Source organism: Haliaeetus albicilla, chromosome 1, assembly GCF_947461875.1.
Source record: "Haliaeetus albicilla chromosome 1, bHalAlb1.1, whole genome shotgun sequence".
Lineage (NCBI taxonomy): Eukaryota > Metazoa > Chordata > Aves > Accipitriformes > Accipitridae > Haliaeetus > Haliaeetus albicilla.
This window is the reverse complement of record NC_091483.1, coordinates 24,820,565-24,843,140: the sequence shown is the minus strand read 5'-3', so window position 1 is coordinate 24,843,140 and position 22,576 is coordinate 24,820,565. Positions and strand designations below refer to the sequence as shown.

Below are 22,576 nucleotides of genomic sequence, written 5' to 3'. Positions count from 1 at the left end.
AAGAAACTGAGGCAGGACAGTCCCACTGGTCTTAGGTTTTTATCTGAATCTCTGCATCTGTTAAAACCTCAGGTGTAACAGATGGTGTATTCAGTGAAGGTCTAGATGGCGAGAAATCCAGGCCCCTGTGGAACCAGTTGAGCTCTAGTGTGTATATTATGTGCTTACTGCAACTTGCAGTTTCCAAAGAAAGTAATCTTGGCCAGCCTCGGCTTTCAGACTCCTGTCAACTGCCCGACAGTCTGTTTTGCAGAGCCTTGCCATTGGGAACTGAGCCAGTCTAGTGGGGAGACAGCTAGATTTGGAGAAAACTTGGACTGTGCATTGCCAGAACATAACTTGGCCGCAATAAAGCAGTCACAACAGAATGAGAGGTACTAGGCTTCTCCATAGCATGTGACTCTGAAGCAGAAGGCTTGATCCTGGTCACCTGTCCGTGTACTTTGATAATGCTGAGCTGCTGCTTGTGACCACCTGCAGTTGTGGTGCTGGCTGAAGCTACCCTGTTCAACTTTTTCTTTCCAGTATGCCACCTGTTTGAGTGGGTAAAAACTTGCCTGCTTCCCTGCTTAAGCAATGGACTGGGATACCTGCCAGCACTCTCACTAGCCAAAACCAAGCTTTTATGTGAGGAGATTAAACTCTGGGTTGCTTCCAACTTCCCTGTTACTTGCTGAGCACACCCTCACTCTGTGCAGACCTCTCAGCTGCTTCCTCTGTGGCTTTTTTTTTTTTTTTCCCTGGTTTGCCATGCTTGCCATCTCTGTCTTGTAGCTTTGCTCAGCTTTCTTGCCCTCAGGGCAGAGCGTATAACCCCATTCTGCTCTCCCACCACTTCACTGTCTTTTGCTTTCTTGGATTGGTGCATCATACCCTTGCCTTCACTGTTCTTCTGCTCCCTCAGCTCATTTCCTAAGATGGAGCTTCTGCTGGTATCCTGTTCTGCTTTCACTGTGACTTCTTCTTTGCCACCTTGTAGTCAGAAAACCTGGAAAGACTTACTCTCTCCACCTGCCCTTCTGCCCCTGTTTTCTCAGATGTTGCTCAGAAATGGCTGTGCCATAGGCCTGAAAGGGGGAAAATAGCATTTACTGTGTCTGGTCCACAGCAATACAAACATGGATCAGTGGGTGTAAAACAGTGTGGTGACTAGCCAGCTGAGTCCCTCCTCCCCAGAGGTGGCTGCTGCCATTTGTCACTTGAGGCACCTTTGAGAGATTATCCCATGTGTTTTTCTGATACCCTCTACTAGTGCCAACCATGATATAGAGACTCGGTGCGTGGCATGCCAACAATTACTACATAGTGTGCTGTGGAATTACTGGGGATCTGAAATAAATGTGCTTAAGGCTTTGCATCATCCTGCAACAAAGCTACTGAGGACATGCACAAAAATGCAGTTTTCCTAATATTCTCTTGCTTAATGCTGCACAGGAGGACATAAATGGAGGAGAAAGGCTTATGCGCCTTTGTCCATGTGCGAGTCAAGTTCCCAACCCTTTTACGGGTCTGCTGTTGACTTTCAGTGAGCACCAAGTCTGGGTCTTGTTGCCATATCCCATTTACACATAGGCAGCTGTTTACTTCCCCTCTGACAGACTGTCTGGCAGGAGACAGGATGTAGTTTCTTACAATGTATGTGTAGTTTTGGTGCGATAAAACCCAAACCCTGTAAGGGATCAATAAATGTTACTATTCATACAGCTTTGAGTTATTTTTAGTTGGTATGTTATATGGCATCTCTGGTAGCCTAGAGTATCCTTGCTGCAGAAGTTATTTCATCAGTCATGAATTATTACATTTATATTCAGTTTAAGCACCTGTGTGGGCAGTCAGCTGCACTTGAAATCTGTGGGAAATTGTCTCTACTAGCAATACCTACACAACTCTAGGCTTTTCTCAGGGGTGCATGTGAGGCAACAGAGGCAAGTCAGAACACAGGAAATTCTGACTAAATATGAAGAAAAAGCTTTTGCCATGAGAGTGGTCAGAGACTGGACCAGGACTCCTGAGAGACTGGGGGGTCTCTGTCCTTGGAGATACTAAAAACTTGACTGGACAAAGCATGGAGCAAGCTGCTGTAGTGGGATCTGGTTTGAGCAGGTCAGACCCACAGGGTCCAGAGTTCCTCCCCAACCTACCTCATTCTGTGAGGTTTGTCAGCTGAGCTAAACTGTGCCAGGTATGATTTGGTGCAGGATGTGCTATTGTCTTTGTAATAGTTGAATTTCTCCATGTTGTTTTCTTCAATGCAGATAGTGATCCAGATGGAGAGACCAATGAACCGTATAGAACCATGGAAGATAGCAGTCATCGTTGTGTCGGTGATAGCAGGCTTAGCCTTCGTCATTGGCTTGATTACATTTTTTTTGTGCCATGGTAAGTGCACCACTCAGACTTGTTGTCACAAGTCTTCAGGAATCTGTTGTGTTTCACTTGCTACTGTGGTCTTGCCTGATGATTTAGGTATACAATTCACCCCTGGTATAAAATCCACTCCTGGTATAGAATCCACATGAGAACTTACTAGACCCTATTCAAGATCTGAATTGATTCGAAAACCTGCAAGAATACTTAAAATATCATTCACTTGAAGCAGGGATTTAAGTGTTGTCCCTCTCTTTGGTTCTTGTCTTGCCCTGGTGCCTCCACTGGTATCCATGGTTAATCAAAGGCTAGCAGTCTTCTGTGTAAGCCAGGGGTGTGGCTAGTATTCAGGCTATGCATAGTAAGCTTGGTCTCAAACAGGGTTTTTTCCGAAACTGAACCTGGCACCTCTAGCTGAGGTTATTCCAGAGAGAGAGAGGGCAGAGGTTTAGGCATTTTGGAGCCCAGGAGTCGGTCCTGGTTGCCAAGGGCCCAGTTTTGGTAGTGGATGAATGAAGCCAAGCCGTTCCGTTCCCAGTCTCTGAGACGCCAGTGTGAGGGGTTTTGAAATGCCTTCCTCCTGGGATGAAGCTAATTGCATTGCTGTCTCAGCTCACGGAGAGTCGACGAGGCCGTGGCTTGCATTAGGACACTAGACAGAGCAGTGGCAGAGCTACAGCTTAGCTTTGCTTTTTGCTAACTCTGCATAATGGGGCCCCTCTCTGCCATTCACGGAAGAGCCAGATTTTAAACTTAATCTGACGGCTGAATGGATGCAAACAGCACTGGGCCACCTGCCTCTCAGAGGGGCAGGGACATGCCAGAGTGCAGCTAGGGAGGAGTGAGTGTGTCTACTGAGTCAGAAGGGACGTATGTGGGCTGGTGTGTCTCGTGCTGTGCTCGCCTCGGGCTGATGGGAAGATGGTCCCCAGAGAAATGTTGTAGTGTAGTTTAGAGCTGCTTGGGATGGTCTTCAAAGTAGAAATGAGCCCCTAGCTGGTCCATGGAGCAACAAGATGGTCCAGAGCCCCCTTTTCCCAAAGTGCTGCTAAAGCTGTGATTCCACAGCTGACAGGTTCGCAGCCAGAGCCTGGGAGCCTTACTTGTGCCATGCCCTGCGAGGTGCTGTGCATGTCTGAATTGTACTGAAGGAGATCAGCCACCTTTCCTTTTCTTCTTCTCTGTAGATCAGGATCGATATTACAATGCATCTTTCCTAATCACCAATGTCAAGTACGACCCTCAATACAAAAGGCAAACCACAGAAGAGTTCAGGCGCCTGAGCCAAGAGATTGAAACCATGGTAAGCTAAGCTGTTTCTCTGTTTCTGCCTGACCTATGGTGAAGAGTCCTGCGGTTGTGTGATTGGAAGTAAAGAGTCAGACGTGATTGTGCCTCATCCTTATGTGTCTGGCCTTACCTTTCAAAACTTGCTGTAGTGAGTTAAAGATGCATTGCTGACTGCACAAGCAGATGGTAAGCACAGGTGCTGTTTGTTCCAGCAGCCCTGGGGTGGAACAGGCACCCACAGAGCAGAAGGGACAGCAAAATCAGCCAAGCTGTTTATTTTGGTTCTGCATCCTCTGATGGAAATTTAGTGGTAGCTTTGGTGTAGACCTGGAGATCTGAATGCATTTTCTAGTGTTTCAGAGGCTCACAAGACTGTTATATCTTGAGAGCATGTGCATATTACAGGTGTATTTTAACACACTCTTTTCCTTTAACAGATATCTGCAGTGTTCAAGGGGTCCTTTCTAAGAAAAAGGTACATCAGGTCCCATGTTGTCAGTCTCAGGTAAGTATTGTGAAGGTCAGGAAGAAGCAGGGATGTGATACATATCCTTTCTTCCTACCTCTTGACCATATGGAGCGTGCCTGGTTGTTTATGCTTGGATTACACCAGCAGGATGACTAAGTCTTGGCTGGTTGTCGCTCTCCTTCGGTGCTTACAACACTGAGGGCTCAGTTACCTTCAGAGGTCAGCAAGGAAGAGAAATTTGGCCTTACACTTCTGCAGATTGATTACCTGAACACCAGTTGGTTGTGGCTGTGATGCAGTAACTGAATTACTAGGTGATCCCAGCCTTCACTACTAGTTCAAGGCTTGAGAGATGCAGAGTCAGCTCTTTATTCCACTTTATGCTTCCTGTGGAAGCTCAGGCTGGTGTTTACCCCTCTGCATGCTGTACAGCAGGAGGTGTCTATTCTCTTCCCTCAATGAAAAGGTCTGAAGGAATACACGTTTCCACTGTGAGATACCTGGATACAGAGTTGAGGGAAAGAGGCAAGTGGGACATATAAAGGTCCTGTGTGAGAGCTTTTAAGTCTTTCCTCTCTACAGTAATTATGTATCACTCTCAGTGATAAGAGCCATCTTCCCTCTTCTTCACATTACTTTGGTTTGGAGTTGTATTTCTATAAGGCTCAATTCTGCTGTGGAATATTTTTCCCTAGACAGCAAAGAATGCCAGACTTCCTACAAATGTCCTTCTTCACAGCACTTCTGGGCTTTTTTGCCTTTACCTGGCTCTAGATGGAATGAGTCGTTGCCTTAAACTGTTCTATGTTGTTTTCTGCTGCTGGTTTCTTCCACAAGCCTTCCATACTGTATATCAACTGAAATTACAGAACTTGGGAGCTAAAATTCAAGCAACTCCTTTACACCTTTTAGGTTGAGCAAACAGTGTATCTCTTCCAAGCTTGTTTTTACTACAGATACCTTGTGTAACTAGGCACTGGACCAGCCTAGCTGCATCTCTGATGTCTTTCCCTCTAGGCTTCAGTTGGTTTTCCTTTAGACCATTAGTCTAAAGTGTTGGGCCTGATATTTAATACTGACGGTAAGTGATCATCCCTTGCTCTGATAATGCAAATTATTGAGATTTTTGTCTCTAGATACAATGAAGCTAACTGGCAAATAAATGGTCAAGTGTCTTAAATGGAAAGAATTACCGAGAGACCTTTCTAACTTCTGTGGCGCTAAAATGGGTCTTTTGAATGGCTGTTAGGAGTGGCCTGTTGGGTACCTGTTGAAGGGTTTTGACTTGCTGTATTGTTCCTACTGACTATGAGCTGCCGTGGAGGCCAAAGGGAGTGATCCCTCCTGTCCTTCTCAGCTGCTTATAACAGTTCCCAGAAAATTCCCTCTTATTGTTATAGTGAGAACCAAGTCTTTTGTTGCCTGCTGACATGTCATCATCTTCCTTTACTTGTGCACAGCTATGCTATTTGTCCTATACATCTGTGCAGACCAGACCTGTTCTCACATAAAGGAGGTAGACGTTGCAAAGCAGAACAAAGAGGATAATTGGGCAGAGAGAGAATGACGTGACTTTGGTTTTTTTTGGTTTGCAGCCCAGATCCTGGTGGAGTGCTTGCATCTGTTGTTCTGGTATTTAAATTTGCCTCAGCTGACAGTAAGGCAATGAGCTGGGGTCACGTCAACAATGTGTTACGCAGAAGGCTGAAAACAAGCTCCACATTCTTGAATGTTGACCAGTCTACCCTTAGACTCACAGGCAAGTGCCTTAGGTTTGTGTTTTTAGCTTGGAATTTGTTCCTCATACTTTGCTGTTCTTAGTGTAATGAGTTTCACTTTGGTATGCAAATATGGGCTATTCTTGTTTTCTTCTTTTGCCTTCTCAAAATTGTGTGTTACGGCTGACAGCCCAGGGACTTGGAAGAAGTAGCATGGAAAGAACTAAAGCATACTAGCACTGATTTATGCTGTGAGCTCTCCTCTATGCATCAGAGGGTCTCTCTGTGTACCTAGCTCTGTTGAATGAGATTGTCCCCCCTGCCCAATTCATCAAAAAAGGCCCAACTTTGTGACCATGGGTTCACAGATTACTTTAAGGCACACAGTGAACTGGACAAGAACTTGTATCACCAGGTACTGAAATGCAGAGTCCTCAAGCTATTAAAAAAATGCAAGGCTGAGATGGTTCCCTTTTCTACCCTCTGCCATTTCCTTTGCTTATTTGACAGATTGCTATAGCAAGTGTTCACAACAAAACCCTGAGGTTCCCTGGGCAGTAATCCACTCCTATGAATCTGTTGCTGGGTACTATCAGAATCTGGCAGAGGGTTTTTTGTAGGAAAGAAATTGGTAACGTTACAGTTTACCTCCAGTCAATCTCAGCACTGATGATTTTTGAAGACTGTTTTGACCACCTTGCCGTAATATTGAACCTGAAAAAATGCATGTAGGTGTTTGTATTGTGCACAGCTGCCAGCACATGTAGATTTTACCTGGACCTATGTGCAGTCATCTGCTGCTTTTGTTAGCTCTAAGCTAAGGCAAGAAAGATGTATCCTTTGGCCTTGCACTTTCAGTGGGGAACACAGGCTTAATTGAACTTCTTCAACAGAGCAAATTACTCCTTTTACCATATTGTCACTCCATGCAGCAATGGAACCTGTTTAATTTGTGTTCGCTGGCTACGGGGAGGGAATCTGCTAGTTCACATAGCAGTATGAGATATATTTACTGTGGTGTTTGGTTTTCATTTCAGAGTTGAATAAGGAAAAAGGAGAAAACCTTTTAAACAACTGTAAGTACAAATGCTTTGTAGAAAAGGTCCAAGGACATGGTGGTCTAGGTTTTCTGTTTACAAGATTCTTATGCTTTTGAGATGCAAGTTGAAAAAATAACTTATTAAAGATACTAGAGCGGTAGACAGTGCATGAGCCAGGGAAGATGTCAGCTCATTTTCTTGCAGTCAGGCTGGCTCTGTAGTGTTTGCAAAATCAGGCATTCTGATCTGGTGGTGGGAAGCACTTGCTTTAATTTTGGTTATGGGAAGTAGTGGCATGTAGGTGAGCTGCTGTTAGTGAGCTTTGTACAAGGACTGCGGTTGCTGTGGGCCAAGGTTCTTGCTGGAATCCTTCCAAAAACATTTTCCCTTCTTCCCCCTCCTCCCTGCAGAAGGGTTTGGCAATAGATGTCTGTCAGATTTGAGCTAAATGTTGCGATATACTGGGAAAGTGGGAAAGGCCAGAGGGTGGGAGAGGGAGAAGAGCTGTCCACAGTGAGAGCAAGGCAGTGGCACAGCCCTGGAGAGGGGCAGGTTCTCGGTTCCTCTCCTGTTCTGTGCTCCCTCCTGAGGTCTTAAAGCTCCTCTGGAAACAGGGGGACAGTGTAAGTCCCCTTCCAGGGGACTATATCAGTCCCCTGCATGGTCTAGGAGCCTTTCAATGTTAGCTTTCCGTCTTTAAATGGACTCTGAGAATTAACCGGTTTGGATCTAACTTTTTTCATCTGAGTAATACATGACCGCTGTTGGCACAGTGGCTGTAAGTAAACTGTTGGAGGAAGAGGACACTATTTTTTTGTTGTTGTGGTCAAGGCTGACCTGGAGGTGACCTGACAAAATCCTTTCTTTGTTTGCTTAGTTTGTGGGTGGGGTTTTTTGTTTGGTTTTGTGTTTTTTTTACAAACTAGTCTTCAGCAATTCTGTGACACTTAAAGCTATACTATGTCGGTCTTGCCTTTGCTATACAGGTGGGATGTTACAAATAATGGGAAGATTGCCTCCACTGAGTTCACAAGTGATGTGCAGTGTCTGTCTTGCGCATATTTTGGTGGTGATGTGTGTATTAAACCTTAGAGCTGCCCTGGTGTGGTTGTTGTTTATGTGGGGGTTCCTCAGTATTTTCATACTCAATTTTTAAGAAGTCTTTTTAAAAAACCCAAAAACTATAGATGTTCTTTTTTTTCATACAGTACCAAGAGAGGTTTAGTCTTTAGATGAAACTTACATGCTGTTACTATGAAAGCTATATGAATGTAAATGCTTAGGTCAATTCAGTGCATGTCTTTGTGCCTAATAATCTGTGTGTGTACCTATATGCACAGACACACTAATGGCTATGTATGTTACCTTTCCCTCTTGTCGTGGTTTAACCCCAGCCAGCAACTAAGCACCACGCAGCTGCTTGCTCTCTCCTCCCTGCTCCCAGTGGAATGGGCAGGAGAACTGGAAAAAAAAGTAAAACTCCTGGGTTGAGATAAGAACAGTTTAATAAATAAAATAAAAATAAAAATAATAATAATGAATATAACAAAGAGAGAGAAATAAAACCCAAGAAAAAAAACAAGTGATGCACAATGTAATTGCTTATCACCCGCTGACTGATGCCTGAGCAGCGATCTGCCCCTCCTGGCCAACTCTCCCCCAGTTTATATATATTGAGCATGACGTCATATGGTATGGAATATCCTTTGGCTAGTTTGAGTCAGCTGTCCTGGCTGTGCTTCATCCCAGCTTCTTGTATACCTGCTTGCTGGCAAAGCATGGGAAACTGAAAAATCCTTAACTTAGGACAAGTGCTACTTAGCAACAACTAAAACATCGGTGTGGTATCAACATTATTCTCACAGTAAATCCAAAACACAGCACTGTACCAGCTACTAGGAAGAAAATTAACTCTATCCCAGCTGAAACCACGACACCTCTGTACAGCTCTGGTCAAATATCAAACAAAGCAAGGTTTGTAGAGGCAATTTTTTTTTTTTATCTAGGTAAACGGTTACAACTGGGGAAAATAAACAGGGTCTCAGATATACAGCCTTCTGTTCCCATGGGAGCAAAAACAGGCTTGTGTGTTTGAAAACTGGCTTAATGGAAAAAGTAGTGACTCTTCTACCAAACTTGTTTGCCCCACATCTATCTTGAGATGTTTGTGACCATGACACTTGGTTTCCCTGCTATTGGAGGCACTGCTTTAGATGAAGGCTGTCTCTTGACACCCCTGCCCTGTTACACCTGTGCCTGCAGCCATGAGGGCCTTTCCGAAAGCAGCAGCCTGATTTCTCTCAATCAGCTAAAGCAGAGCTGCCTTTGCTTTGACAGGCTGTGGAATACGAAGACAGACATTCTCCTTCACAGGAGTGGAGAGAATAATTGGCGGGCAGCGTGCACAGGAGGGGGAATGGCCATGGCAGGCTAGTATTCAGCTTGATGGGACCCATCGCTGTGGTGCATCGGTGATCAGTAATACGTGGCTAGTGACTGCAGCCCACTGCTTTAGAGGGTAAGGCATCAGCACCTTTCTGATCCTACAGGCTTTAGGACTCTTGGGTGCTCTGACCTTTCACGGCCCACTAACATCTGTATCTGCTGAATGATAATGAAGTTTGGCTCTTCTCTGTCCCTTAGGCAAATGTGGCCACATTGCATTTTGATGCTTAAATGGAGAGCTAAGCTCCTTTGTGGATCTTGTTTTGTGTGGCTGTGACATAACCTCAAATATCTTACAGAGGAAGAGATCCTGGGAGGTGGACTGCCAGCTTTGGAATTTGGCTAAGACCTCCAAAACAGAAAAAATTCGTCCGAAGAATTATCATTCATGAAAAATACGATGACTTTTTCCTTAATCATAAATATGATGTGGCTGTTGTGGAACTTACCTCTGCTATTGAGTTCACAAGTGATGTGCACAGTGTCTGTCTTCCTGAAGCATCTCATATTTTCCCAGACAACACTTCCTGTTTTGTCACAGGTTGGGGAGCTTTGGAGAATGATGGTGAGTGTCTCTTGCCTTCCCGTGCCTTGTCACACATGTATCTGAGAAGACTGCTGTTAGTTTTATGGGGTTTTGTGTTTGTTTTGGGCTCCTTAGACTTGGTGATTGATAGGTACCTGTGCTAATGATACACTTATGGACTTTGTTTGCTGCTTTTTTTCTGGCTTGGTCAATGGATTGGAATATGGGGGAAAGACCCTACAGGTTAGCTGTACAGGAATAAGAGCAGCTTTTTTTTTTGTTGCTGCATGCATTGTGCTGGTTGAATATATAGTGTTCTCTGTTCCCACTGGCCCAGTCCCTCTGGGTTTAGCTCTGACTTGAGTTCTTTTTCCATTCAGCTTTGTCATAGATGTATCATGACAGTTTTCATCAGTTATTCTCTCTTTGGTCATAAATCAGGCTTCATTCTAAGACTTGAGTGAACTTCATTCAAATTAGTCCATGCCAGTGAGGTCAGAGTTGATGGGACTATAGATCTGCTTATGAGAACCATTGAACTATATAGGTTGTGTTTCATGGTAGACTCTTGAGGGGTGTAGTGATTGTACAAAGCTGCATTGCAGTTAACTAAATGGGTCTTTACAATGATATCAAGGACATATCTTGTAGCCTATAGTTGAATTCAACACTGCAACATGTACAAAAATCCCTTTGTCCATTATGTTAAAGAACATCTGGTGAGGATGAAAGATGGAGAACAAGTGAACAACTTCAGGGGGGGAAAAAATTGTCTTCTTCCTGAGACATTGTCTAGGTAGCTCCCTTCATTGCCTGGAATGGCAGAAAAGCTGTAGGAAAATCTGGCTACTCCTAATCCTTGAGTGTTCTAGGTTGCATACCCTGTCTGCAAATTCTAATGCCACTTCTTTTAGGCTACAGTGTTAATCAGCTTCGACAAGCAGAAGTGAAAATTATAAGTACTGCGACTTGTAATAGAAGACAAGTGTACGGTGGAGCAATAACACCTGGAATGTTGTGTGCTGGATACTTGGAGGGGCAGGTGGATGCCTGCCAGGTAAGTCTCTTCATAGGTAATAGTAAAAAGGAAATAGGTGGGGTGGGAGGTGATGTTTCCTAGAAATAAAATATACTTTGAGGAATCTTGATTAAGTTTATGGGGTACAGTATCTTGACAGATGTAAATAGCAAGCTTCATGGCTCATGGGCTCAAGTCTGCACTTAAGTGCTTGGGGTTTATAACTAATGCCATGTGAGAGAATACAGATGTGAGGGTGTGGAGTGAGAGACACTGAATTAGACACAGGCTGTCAGCCTCTGTCTTGTCAGTAAACTGTGTGGAGGTTGAATTATAGCTGTGGTCTAGAGACAAACATCTGTCAGTTCTAACAGAACAATTTGAGGCTTGCTGCATTAGTGAGGTGAACACTGTTTATTTTGTTCCTGCCTGTTGACATTTTTCTCCTTAGGGTGACTCTGGTGGGCCACTGGTGCATGCAGACTCCAGAGGAATCTGGTATCTTGTGGGAATAGTGAGCTGGGGAGATGAATGTGGCAAGCCAAATAAACCAGGAGTGTACACGCGAGTGACTTACTATCGAAACTGGATCAACGCCAAAACAGGCATCTGACACCTGCAGTGGGTTAAGTTTTGTGGGCTGTATGCAGCTATTCCTCTGACACATTCTGCTCTGTGGTTACCCTCTAAACAGCTGCTGGCTTAGCTTGTGGTCATGTATCAACTGCTAGCAAGCTTGGAGTGGTCTAGGACTTGAAATTGGTTTAGCCTACAGCCAGACAGGAATAGACTTGATCCACGTGACAGCTGTTTGCTCAGGAAGTACTCTGTCAAAGGGACAACTGCCTTTGTCTGTATGCAATCTACTGACCCTTTTTTCTCCGTGGCCAAATGTCTTGGCCCCTACTTTTATACCCAGGCAAAGTGTTTGAGCCCAAACAATCATATTTACCAGCATCTAAGACAAGTTACAACTAAAAAGTGGCCCGCCCCTTTGCTGTGTGCTCCCGAGGCCCCATCCATCTGTAGACCAGCTACAATCCAGCCCCTCACTCCAACACTGCTGCGCTTCTGAATTCTTCTTGAGCTTTTTCCCACTTCGTTCCAGGGAGCGTACTCTAATGAAGAAAGGAAGATGGCTTAGAGAAGTCCTGGTTCCTAATATCATGTCGGGCTGTTACTTAGGCAAATAGAGAATTTTTCCTTGCTGCATTGTCCTGAAAAAGGAATCAGTGGAAAACACCAGCTTCTGTCCACCTTTGAACAAGTGTATGTATGCCCACTCATCGCTTCATATGAACAGACCCTGCCACAGCGTTTGCTGTGAGAGTGATTGCTGGACTTAAGACTAAAAACGACTTTATGTTCATACCAGTCTGTTGTCATATCAGAGTATTTGGCTGAATTAATTTCCATTTTTAACTTTCCAGATCTTATTGTTCTGAATAAAAGTCCTTGGCTTTTTGAGCAGGATGGAGGATTGTAACAATCTCGGTATGACCATTGCAAAAAAACCCCCAAACCCTCTAAAACTGCTTATTCTTGCGAATGCTGTTCTCAAATCTTTATAATTTAATATGTGCATCTTCTGCAAGCTTTTGTGTTATGGTGGAAATACCTGTCTCCTTCAGATCAGGGCAGAACTTCTGACTGACCCAGTAATGTTATGTAAAGATCTCTCTCTCTTCTGTCAGCAAGTAAGAAATGCCTCTGCCTCATTGCCAGACCATAGCTAACTCATTTGATCTTGACCACACAAACTTCATATTCTCTTTGACTTCATGTGTTCAGGAGCCTATGTTTCCATCTGCCAGGTAGATCTCAAATATTTTCTAAACCCCAGCAGCAGAACACACCTATTCCGGGTGAGGATGCTTTTCTTGGTGTGTCTGCAGACTCGTTCCAACACTGTGTGTGGATGCTGGTCCTGACAACAGCAAGTGCTGTGGTCTTAGTTGCTAGATAATGAGCCATTCAATTGCTCTCTTTTCCCTCTATGGTCAGAAGAGAAAGAACTCAGCAAAGGAGATACCAGCCACACTGCCAAGACTCAGAGCTGGTCCAGCATAGCAAGCAAGCAAGCAAGAATCTTAATGCCAGGCTAGAAAAGGCAAACAGCAGGCTTTTGGCGTGCTCATAGTTAGAAGATTTTGGGGAAATGGGCCCTCAGTGATCACAGTCTTAGGATCAAAGTATTGTCCAAATTGAGTACAAGTCAGTTGACTTAGTCAATGGCGGTTCAGGGGATCCCCTCTGGACTATGCAGTTTACTGCAAATGCTGCTGAACAGAGCAGCAATCCATCGAATTAACAGAAGTATTTTGATTACGCATCCTGTGATCTGGCTGCTTGCCAGTATAGAGGACCATGCTTTTCTAGAGCCTCACTGGAGGTAATAGAATATTTCGATGCCCAGAGAAGGTCTGTGTGAAAGACAAAGGGTCTGCAGCTGTTGTGTGTTCTATACTTGTGTATATCAGGAAACCTAGCACTTAAAAATTTTTTTTCTCAGGGAACTTTTCCTGTGGAATGTTGTAAGTTTCAGAAACAAAGCTTGGTGGCTTAATTTCTACAGAAGGAGGGAGGCCTGAGCCCAACAAGTCTCATGTTAGTCCCTTAAGAACATGGCTTTGAAGTATATTGCTTGTAGAGGAAGCTTAGTGTGATGTATGACAAGTATATACAATTTTTTTTTTCTTGCTGGTAGCAATTGTCTTACCAGGACAGTGAATAAAATTTGATCTTCATGAAGAAAAGCATCATTACAAGATGCCATGGATTTCCAGTTCCCAAAGCACTTTATTCCTGGGTTTTCAAAGGGCATAATGGTTTCCCTATCCTGCTGGACTTCATTGTAACTTGGAAACTTAATATTTTTAGGCTTGCAAATCCCAGCTATCTCACTGTTTCCCCAAAACAGTTAAGTAGATGTCAAAAAAATTTATTACGCATCTGTGAACTTTCCAGTTGTTCTTATTTGGGGTACAAAATCAGAAAGCCTTAAGCATTTTGCTCTGTATCAAGGGCTGCAGTAAATATTATTTTCCAAAGTGGTGCACACAACCCTGAAAAAGTGAACTCGTCTTTTGCTTAAGGAGCTACCAGTTCTGAGCATCTACTTGGAGAGATACAGTACCTGATCCACCTTAATGCTGAGTGCCAGCACAGTGCAGCCAGGAGGAGTGGGGCTGAAAAGGACCTGACATCTACATGGTGTATGTTTTGGGAGCCTTTATTTTGGACTGCCTTGTGGAGTTTTCCTGACAGCTGCTGGAACAAGTCTTCTCATCCAGTTTCTTCTGGAAGCAATGTAGTTTACATGCTCTGAGGCCTCTTGGTGATGCAAAGCAGTATAAATGGGGACTGTCAAGAAGAGCGCTTGAAAGAACACCCCTCATCCACTGGGAACATTGGTGCGGATGGATGTAATAGGTCTGAATCCCTTGTGGCAAAACTACACTGATGTCAGCATTGTCTGGCTTTTCCTGAGGGAAATTATGGAAACCTGAAGCAATGTAGGCAGCCAAAATGTTTTATTTGGTTTAGGTGGCATCACAGATTTGTATTTTTTTTTTTAAGCTGCAGACTCACCTATTTATGAAGCCACAAGCTTAATCTTCTCAGCCATGTTTTCATAGGAATTAACATCTTCACTCAAGGCAGAATGGGATGTATGTAACTATACAATCATGGATGACACACAGGAATATAATTTCTATGTAAATTTAATAAAACCTGTTAAAAATTTCCCTTCTGTTTCATGTACTTGTTGATTTCTTGTGTTATGGTAAGCAGCTGTAAGATGGGGACTCCTCTGTTTTAGAACATGTGACACTGATTCTATGCCATGTATTTATGTACTGGCTTTTATGTAGCCTTAACCATCTGGTTTTACTGACTTGTTAGAGGAGCATAACTGGAAGAAGAGCATAACTGTTAGAAGAGCAGAAGGCCATCCAGGCTTGGACAGAATTTACCCACCTGTGATACCGAAAAGCTGGTTGAAGAAACTCTCGAAGACTTGTTTTGGAGTTTTAGAAAGCAGGCATTCTTTATTGCAGTGCTGGATGCACGGGGGATAATTCCACCTAGTGTGCATGCCATAACTTCAACACAAACAGGTTATATGGAGTAACAATTACATATTAGTCAGATTAGCATACATATACATAAAAATTATTGTAACTGATTATCATAGTACTGCCTCCATCTGATCATGCGCAGAAGAATTCATTTGAGTCGAAGGGCTGCTTTTACAACCACTGACCCATTTGAGATTCTGTTGGCTGTCCTTGAAGTCTTTGTTCTTGTCCTTGTTCTTTGATCTTGAAGCTTAACGCAGTTTCAATCACATGTGGTCAGTTTCAACATTGTTCTCAGCTAGCGTACAGTCGTAAGAGCAAAGAACTGCAAAACTTATGAGTAATTACCTCTACTAGTTAATTGCTTGGCTATACTTTTGTCTATTGTTTCAATCATAGCATTAGTATAAGATTTCTAATAATTATTTACCAAATCTCACTTTTACGGTCCCCTAGCAGCAAACCGGTTTCCACGGCTGGTACAAAATACTAAAACCATCAAAATTTTTATACATACCATACAGAATGTATAGAAATATGCTATCACCTGGCCAGAGGTTGCCCAAATTTGTGTGCAGGCAAACAGGTCTCCTGTCAGCCACTAGAGGGTGAATCGTGTTGTCCAAGAGCCTCCATCCCTTGGCTGCTGCTGCTGCTGTTGCAGCTCAGTAGAGAGGATCTGGAGGACAAGGCACCGTGTCCCTGTTGCCTTGAAGATGCAGGGATGCTGCACGATTGTCTTGCAAAGTTTGAGGAGACTAGAGCAGTTCAGCTTTTAGCGTAGGCCTCTGCAGCACTGGGTGAGTTTCAGTCTTTTCCCCCATCAGAAAGTTGGCATCAAGTGCTCCCCTTTAAGTATGTTAAGTACAGCGTGCTATGGCTGTGAGCAAGGGGATGAGCAGGTTTTGCCTGCTTCTCTGCCACACCATAGCCAGACCTTTGTCCTGTGGAAAAGTAGACTGGAAAGGCACATTGTCAGGTATTGTTGGCATCATGGGTCTCTTTTCTGAGCTCATCAGCCTTGCTGCAGACAAGATAGCAAAGAGCAACGGTAATTTTGAGAATCTGATAGGATGGGAGGTTTGCAGGGGCATATAGCTGCTATTTGCTTTGACGTCCCATTTCAATAACTCCTAATGATTCTTGTAGATCGAAGACACCAGATTTCTTCTTGTCCCTTTCCCATCAGGATGGGAAACTTGGTATAAATTGCACCATAATCTGAGCTAGAACAGCAAGCTTTTGATGAATGAAACATGCTGGAGTTCAGAGATCCTGGTCTATAATACCTAACAGCTGAAGGGATGGTCTTGGAATTTGAGATTATCTAAGAGGGTAAAAAGGAGTGCAACAGCTTTATTGCAGTATTACAGGACGTGCCAGGTTGGCTATGGATGAGAAGGTGGCTCTTTGTTTGGAAGAACTGTAGCCCTTTTGTCACATTTCACTGGGTCAAAGTGCAATAAAGGGAGTCTTAGAGACAGACTTCTTAAAGGACATAATTTTAACAAATTATTTCTTTTTTATGGCTTGGAGCAAACTGCTTTGTGCTGAGTTTCTGACAGAGCACATGCTGTGTATGTGACACTTAAAGCATTTATGAACATTCAGTAGCTGGTAACTGTGCCGTGACCCAAGGATATGTTCAGCTGGGTGGTCATATCTGGCTGGGGAAGCTATGTGGGTGGAGCTTCTGTCAAGGGGTTTGAAATGAAGAACTGAACAGAAGAATAACTCTCATATTCTTCTGTATGTGTGGTTAAACCAGGATGCTTCTATAAAACCTAGCTGTCAATATTTCAGCTTGCTTGGGGTCTTTGATCCATTATTGGTGTAAAGAAAACTTTTAAAAACTCATCTGGTTAGAATAGTTCAGAAACAAATATAACAAATGGCAGTTAATCTGCTTTATCTTAGGGTAAAGTTTTATTTTGTCGTGGTTTAACCCCAGCCAGCAACTAAGCACCACGCAGCTGCTCACTCACTCCCCCCTCACCCAGTGGGATGGGGGAGAAAATCAAGAAAGAAATAAAACTTGTGGGTTGAGATAAGAACAACTTAATAGAATATAAAAAGAAGAAACCAATAATAATGATAATGATAACACTAATAAAGTGACAGCAGTAATGATAAAAGGATTGGAATATACAAATGATGCACAGTGCAATTGCTCACCACCCGCCGCTGATTGATGCCCAGTTAATCCCCAAGCGGCGATCCCCCTGCCCTCACTCCCCCCAGTTTATATACTAGATGTGACGTCCCATGGTCTGGAATACCCCTTTGGCCAGTTTGGGTCAGCTGTCCTGGCTGTGTCCTGTGCCAACTTCTTGTGCCCCTCCAGCCTTCTTGCTGGCTGGGCACGAGAAGCTGAAAAATCCTTGACTTTAGTCTAAACACTACTTAGCAACAACTGAATACATCAGTGTGTTGTCGACATTCTTCTCATACTGAACTCAAAACATAGCACTGTACCAGCTACTAGGAAGACAATTAATTCTACTCCAGCTGAAACCAGGACAATTTTTAACTGAACCCATTCTTAAATGACACTTGTTTGAATAATATTCTGTTTGCCATTCATTGCTGGTGGCTTTTTCTCAGGTGCAAATAAATTGTTTCCATAAAGACAGAGAAAAGGCTTTTGGGAACTTGTTAGCCAAAAATGCAATTATTTTCTTTTATGTAAGCTTGAGTAGGTCCAAGAAATACATGGCATGTCTCTGATTCACTTGATTAGCTACTTAATTGCTTCCTCCCTCCAGTAAACCTGAAAGGTTGTGCTCGCTATTTTGTCCCCTTGGCTCTTGTGCTTTTCATCTTGCAGTTGTGCCACTGTGTGGTCCCTTCCTTGAGGAAGGGCATGCCATCAGCCTAGCATCCAGGGCCTGTTTTAACCACAGATCGTTCTTTGTAAGTCAATACAATCAGCTGCTTGCAATTGTCACGCATCTCTGCCCTTCCCCAGGCTCTTGGGATCACCTGCCATCTGCAGCCTTTGGAGTCGTGACCCAGACAGTCTGGCACTGTTCTCCAGGCCAGTGGAGATGACCTGCATACCAAGGGGAGCTGTTACTGGGTTCTTTCCTTCCCCAGGAGACAGGCCAGATGGAGGGACTGTCCTAGGAAATAATACTAGGGGCTGTGCTAGAGGATGGTGAGAACATGAGAAAAAACTCTTTTGCTGTGAGAGTGGTTGAACATTGAAACTGGTTGGTAGGAGAGGTTGTGGAGTCTCCATCCTTGGAGATATACAAAGCCCAGTTGGACATGATCCTGAGCACCCTGGTCCAGCTGCCCTTGTTCTGAGCAAGGATTTTGGGCTAGACCATCTCCAGAGTTCACTTCCCACTTCAGCTACTCTGCGATTCTGTTCTCCCAAAGTGCCTAGCAGCTTCAGGGAAAGGCACATGGCCATGGCTAAGTGGCGGGTACTGTCTCGGATGAGCTGACTGCCCCTCAATTGTTTCTGTGACGGGTGGATGCTCTGGTAGACAACCTAAAGACGACTGACACCAGGTTGCCTTCGTGCTTGACCCTTAGATGCAGTACCCAGGACTGTTGTCCCCAACTTGTCTGGCACTGTTACCATTGGTTGAGTAATCAATGAAAATAGCAGGGCACAGGAGGGAAAACAATCCATTCTGTGCCACCTAGGTAGAAAGCAGGTTACCCAAGAGTGAGCTCAGCCAGAAGGTCTCACAGGGAGGCAGCAAACCAAGTGGGACCCTCATTTGGTACTGAGCAGTCCTGCCTGAAGCATGCTGCATTTTTCCATCGCAGTGACTCAGCTCCTGAGCTGTGGCTGAAAGGACAGCCAGAGTTGAAACAGCTGCAGGATGGAGGTCTTGGACTTGATTTTCATTATGTCCAATTTAGTCTATGAAGCCTTGAAGGCTAATGCAGTGTATGATAAATCAGGTGACTGCTCACAAGAACCACATTTAGGATCTTGCATGCTGCTGCAGAGCCAACTGGATCGGATAATAGCTGTGGCAGAAAGCATCTCAAAGAGCCAGACTCCGTTTGGCTTCCACCAGGCAAGTTAGCTGCTAACAAATAATATGAAATCAAATCCAAGCAAACCATTTTCTGGGGACATATAGGTGTAGGAAAAGTCTTGTTTTGAGTGTGTTGTCTTCTGCAGAGCTCTGTGTTAGTGCTCTCAGTAAGTCTCTCTAGCACTTCTGATGTGTGAAACAGTGCTGCTGTTCTTTTGTTTAATTTGAGCTATGCCTGTAAAGGATTTATTTTTATCTTAATATGCCTTATTTCTTTGTAGGCCTTGTCCAAGTCATATAAAGATCTCCTGTCTCTTTGGAGATGCTGTGTATGTTGACTGGGAGCAGAGGATTTGTGCAGTGGATGTAGAGAGCAGCTTGTTAGCCCGATTGCTAGGCAACACCTGGAAGAAAATGCGGGCTGGCTTGTTTCACTGTACCAAGTAGCAGCTCTGGCTGAGCAGCTGCAGAGCATGGGTAGATGTGTGCTACCTTTTTGCCTCGAACGGGGCGACGGGCTATGAATTCTTTTTTAATGACACTGGCAGTGGGGGACTTCTGTTGTCTAAGGGCGTTGTTGGTATTCTGGGCTGGCCTATCTGGCTGCAACTCAGACGGGTGTAGCAGTTTCTGTTATAAGGGCCTGGAAAGAGGGACTATTTGGAAACCAACCAGGGCAGGATCTAGCATACTTCAGAGCTTGAGGCCATTGCTATAGCATCTGAGAGCTTCCGCACGTTCAGTATCTCAAAGCTGCATGGGCATGTAATAAAATCTGGCCCCAAGTGACTTTTCAAGGCTCAAGATAAAGGACCTGGCTTCTCTCCCAAGCCATGACGTTGGCTTTGGAGAATCTTTCTGTCTTTTTAGTGGATTTTCTGGTTTTGTTTTTCTACTTATCAGTTATTAAAAGCCATGGCTGGGAATTTCCTGTGGCAAAGGAAAGCATGGGATAATAAACTGGTGACCTTTTTTTGTCAAAGCAGTGAAGTTGTATAGCATGTCCATAGCTGAAGTTAAAAGAATATAAAGAAATGCAGCTCATTTAGAGCTTCCCCTGAATTTTGAAGGCCAAATGCAAGATGCCTTTGTATTTTTCAGGAGGGGAAGGCCTGAAGCCATAACTGAGTTGTCAAAGTGTGCTGATTGGAAAATGAATCGACTTGTCCTGGGGAAGGATTTCATTGCAGTGTACCAGTTTGGTCTTATCAGATGCTCACAGAATCACAGAGTAATTGAGAATTGTTGAGTAATCATTGGGAGGGATGTACAGAGGTCATCTCGTCGAACCCCCTGCTCAAAGCAGGTCTAATTAGTTCAGGTTGTTTAAGGCCATGCTGTTTAACAGCGCTTCTGTCAGTTCTGTTAAATATTACTGGCAAGAACATTCACTTCTCAGTCTAAAAGTAATGACTGACCGCTGTCTTTGGTCTAAAATTCATGGCCCGGGTTGAGTAACTGGTAGACAATTATGTAAAACATAGTTGCTTGTAAATTCCGAAGATGTTATTGCTATGGGGCTGGCCAATGGTCTTCTCTAAAGGCATTCTTCATCTCTACAGCCAGGGAGCCTATGTAAGTATGCAAACATAAACCCAGGTCGCCTATTATTACCATTTAGGCAAGCAGTCTGTCTGACCGGCTGGTCTGACTTTGCAGGGTTAAATGGAGAGAATGGTCATTACCTCTTTTTACACTTTCATTCACAAAATCTTGTGCACCCACATTCTCAGACTTCCACCCCACACTTTGATAGCTAGTTTCTGTACTGCTTCCCTAGTATTAACCAAAAAGGTTAGTAACTGCCTTACCTTACTGAATAACCCCATAATACCAAGCACTTTGCGAGTTGCTAATTTATTGTGAGGAAAATTGTTCCTTAATGATTGTCTTTTCTTGGCCTGTCTGTACCATTGTTCTTGGGGGGAGAGGTATGTGTGAACTGATTTTGCATGATCTGACACAGGCAAGTGTATTTCCTTATTTTCCACTGTTTATTTTAATGTTTAATTAATTTTAAAACAAAAGCAACCTGCTTCAATTTTTATTAGGCCGATCGCAAGAAGTTCTTGATTGTAAGGAAATCAAATCATGTTTTTGGAATATCTCTGTTGTTCATGATCCGGAGTAACAACAGGAAGGTCTGTCCTAGGATACTCTGGAAGTTTCCAGAAGTTCATTCGTCTGTTGTCTAAGACCCTTCCTCTAGGACTACCTCCTGAGACACTTCTAATGAATGCTATTCATCTCCATGAAATCTTGTTGCAGAGCCCAAGATCTCAAGTAACTTTTGTCTCAAACTCTAGCTGTTACCTAAAACCTACTTCTGCTGGAATATGTTTTTTACTTGACCCAGGTAGGTAGAACTGGCCTTTGAAATTCTGGGCATGTCAGGGAAAATTCTGTGCACCTTACAGGGCAAACACATCAAGGGCCACATCCTCCCAGTGTGCTTGGCCTGGGTACTCAGGGCACCTGATTAGTAGTCTCTAAATACTAATGAAGAAATTAATGTTAGTAACCCACTAACAATGCTGTCAACTTTTATCTCTGTGAGCAGACCACAATGCACACATCCCAAACTTAATTAAACTTTTTCTATTCTAGGAGTGTGTTTTGTAAGGATGACAGGTTTTGTGATCGCAATATTAAAAGAGAAAAAAAAGTTAAACCAAGGAATTCTAAGGTATTTTCTTGACTCTGGGATTGAATTGGTTTGTAATTGATCTCCAGCACTCCATCAAGTGCTGGAGTTCCTGTGGGTGTGCATGTGTTTCTGGGTGGAGCAGAGATTTCCTTTGTGCACAAAGTTTTTTGAGTTTTACTAATCTTGAAAAAGAAAATAACAGGGCTGGGGGGAAGGGGAAGGGAATGCCCAGGGAGGATATCAGTACTTGACAGGTAACTGTGTATTCAGTCAGTAAAGCCCCATGTAAGGTAGGTAACTGCAACAATGCCCTTTCTACAGGGGGCTAGGAGAAGCCAGAAAAAGCAATCGATTTGATCAATGCAAAGGAAGAAATCAATATTGGAGAAATAGGGGGTGCCATGCAGTAGTACTCAGCTTTTCCCATTGTCCTAAAAATGGGCTGCCTAGACAGTTGCTGCTGTAATTGCATTGAAGTGCCTGTCAATGGGCATCTTTGGGGAAAGATGGGAAAGGACTTGGTATAATTAGCTGAAATTTTCCTATTGCTGTTTTTTTTTTTTTTACCCTCTGTTGCTGAGGTTCTTTCTAGAAAATAATAAGTGTTCCCACAAAAATAACTGTGAGATCTTGAGACTTCATTGGAAAACCAAATGCTTCAAACTTCTTGGCACAAATCCAAGCCTATCAAAGACTAGAAACCAGAAGCTTGCTTTCTGGTAATTTTCCTTTTTAGTTTGGGATTTTAGATGCAAGTGCAGAATTTCTCATCAGAGAATATCCATTTTTCGCTTTTCCAGCTGGCTCTGAAGAATCATGTTTGTGCTGGGAGAAGGGAATTCCAAGGAGATTGGTGGCCCTTTTCACAGAGTAAGCATTTTCCACAGGCGGGGTTATGCCAACCATTAAATGACTAACATGTAATTAGGAGGCTGGATACTTATAGTTGTCATGTCCCTGATGCCAAGGGAGT

At 43.6% G+C, this 22,576-nt stretch overlaps 1 protein-coding gene across 1 annotated transcript in view; it reads left to right on the top strand.

The window, feature by feature from the left end:
- Positions 1-14,621, top strand: part of LOC104324500 (transmembrane protease serine 11E-like) — a 19,437-nt gene extending 4,816 nt beyond the window's left edge. The window contains exons 2-10 of the mRNA XM_069782343.1: positions 2,256-2,379; positions 3,555-3,670; positions 4,095-4,162; positions 5,722-5,885; positions 6,882-6,920; positions 9,222-9,402; positions 9,629-9,894; positions 10,770-10,912; positions 11,325-14,621. Coding sequence (XP_069638444.1) covers positions 2,268-2,379; positions 3,555-3,670; positions 4,095-4,162; positions 5,722-5,885; positions 6,882-6,920; positions 9,222-9,402; positions 9,629-9,894; positions 10,770-10,912; positions 11,325-11,486 — 1,251 coding nt within the window. The 5' untranslated portion in view covers positions 2,256-2,267 and the 3' untranslated portion in view covers positions 11,487-14,621. The remainder of the gene's footprint in view (positions 1-2,255; positions 2,380-3,554; positions 3,671-4,094; positions 4,163-5,721; positions 5,886-6,881; positions 6,921-9,221; positions 9,403-9,628; positions 9,895-10,769; positions 10,913-11,324) is intronic.
- Positions 14,622-22,576: the final 7,955 nt, after the last annotated feature.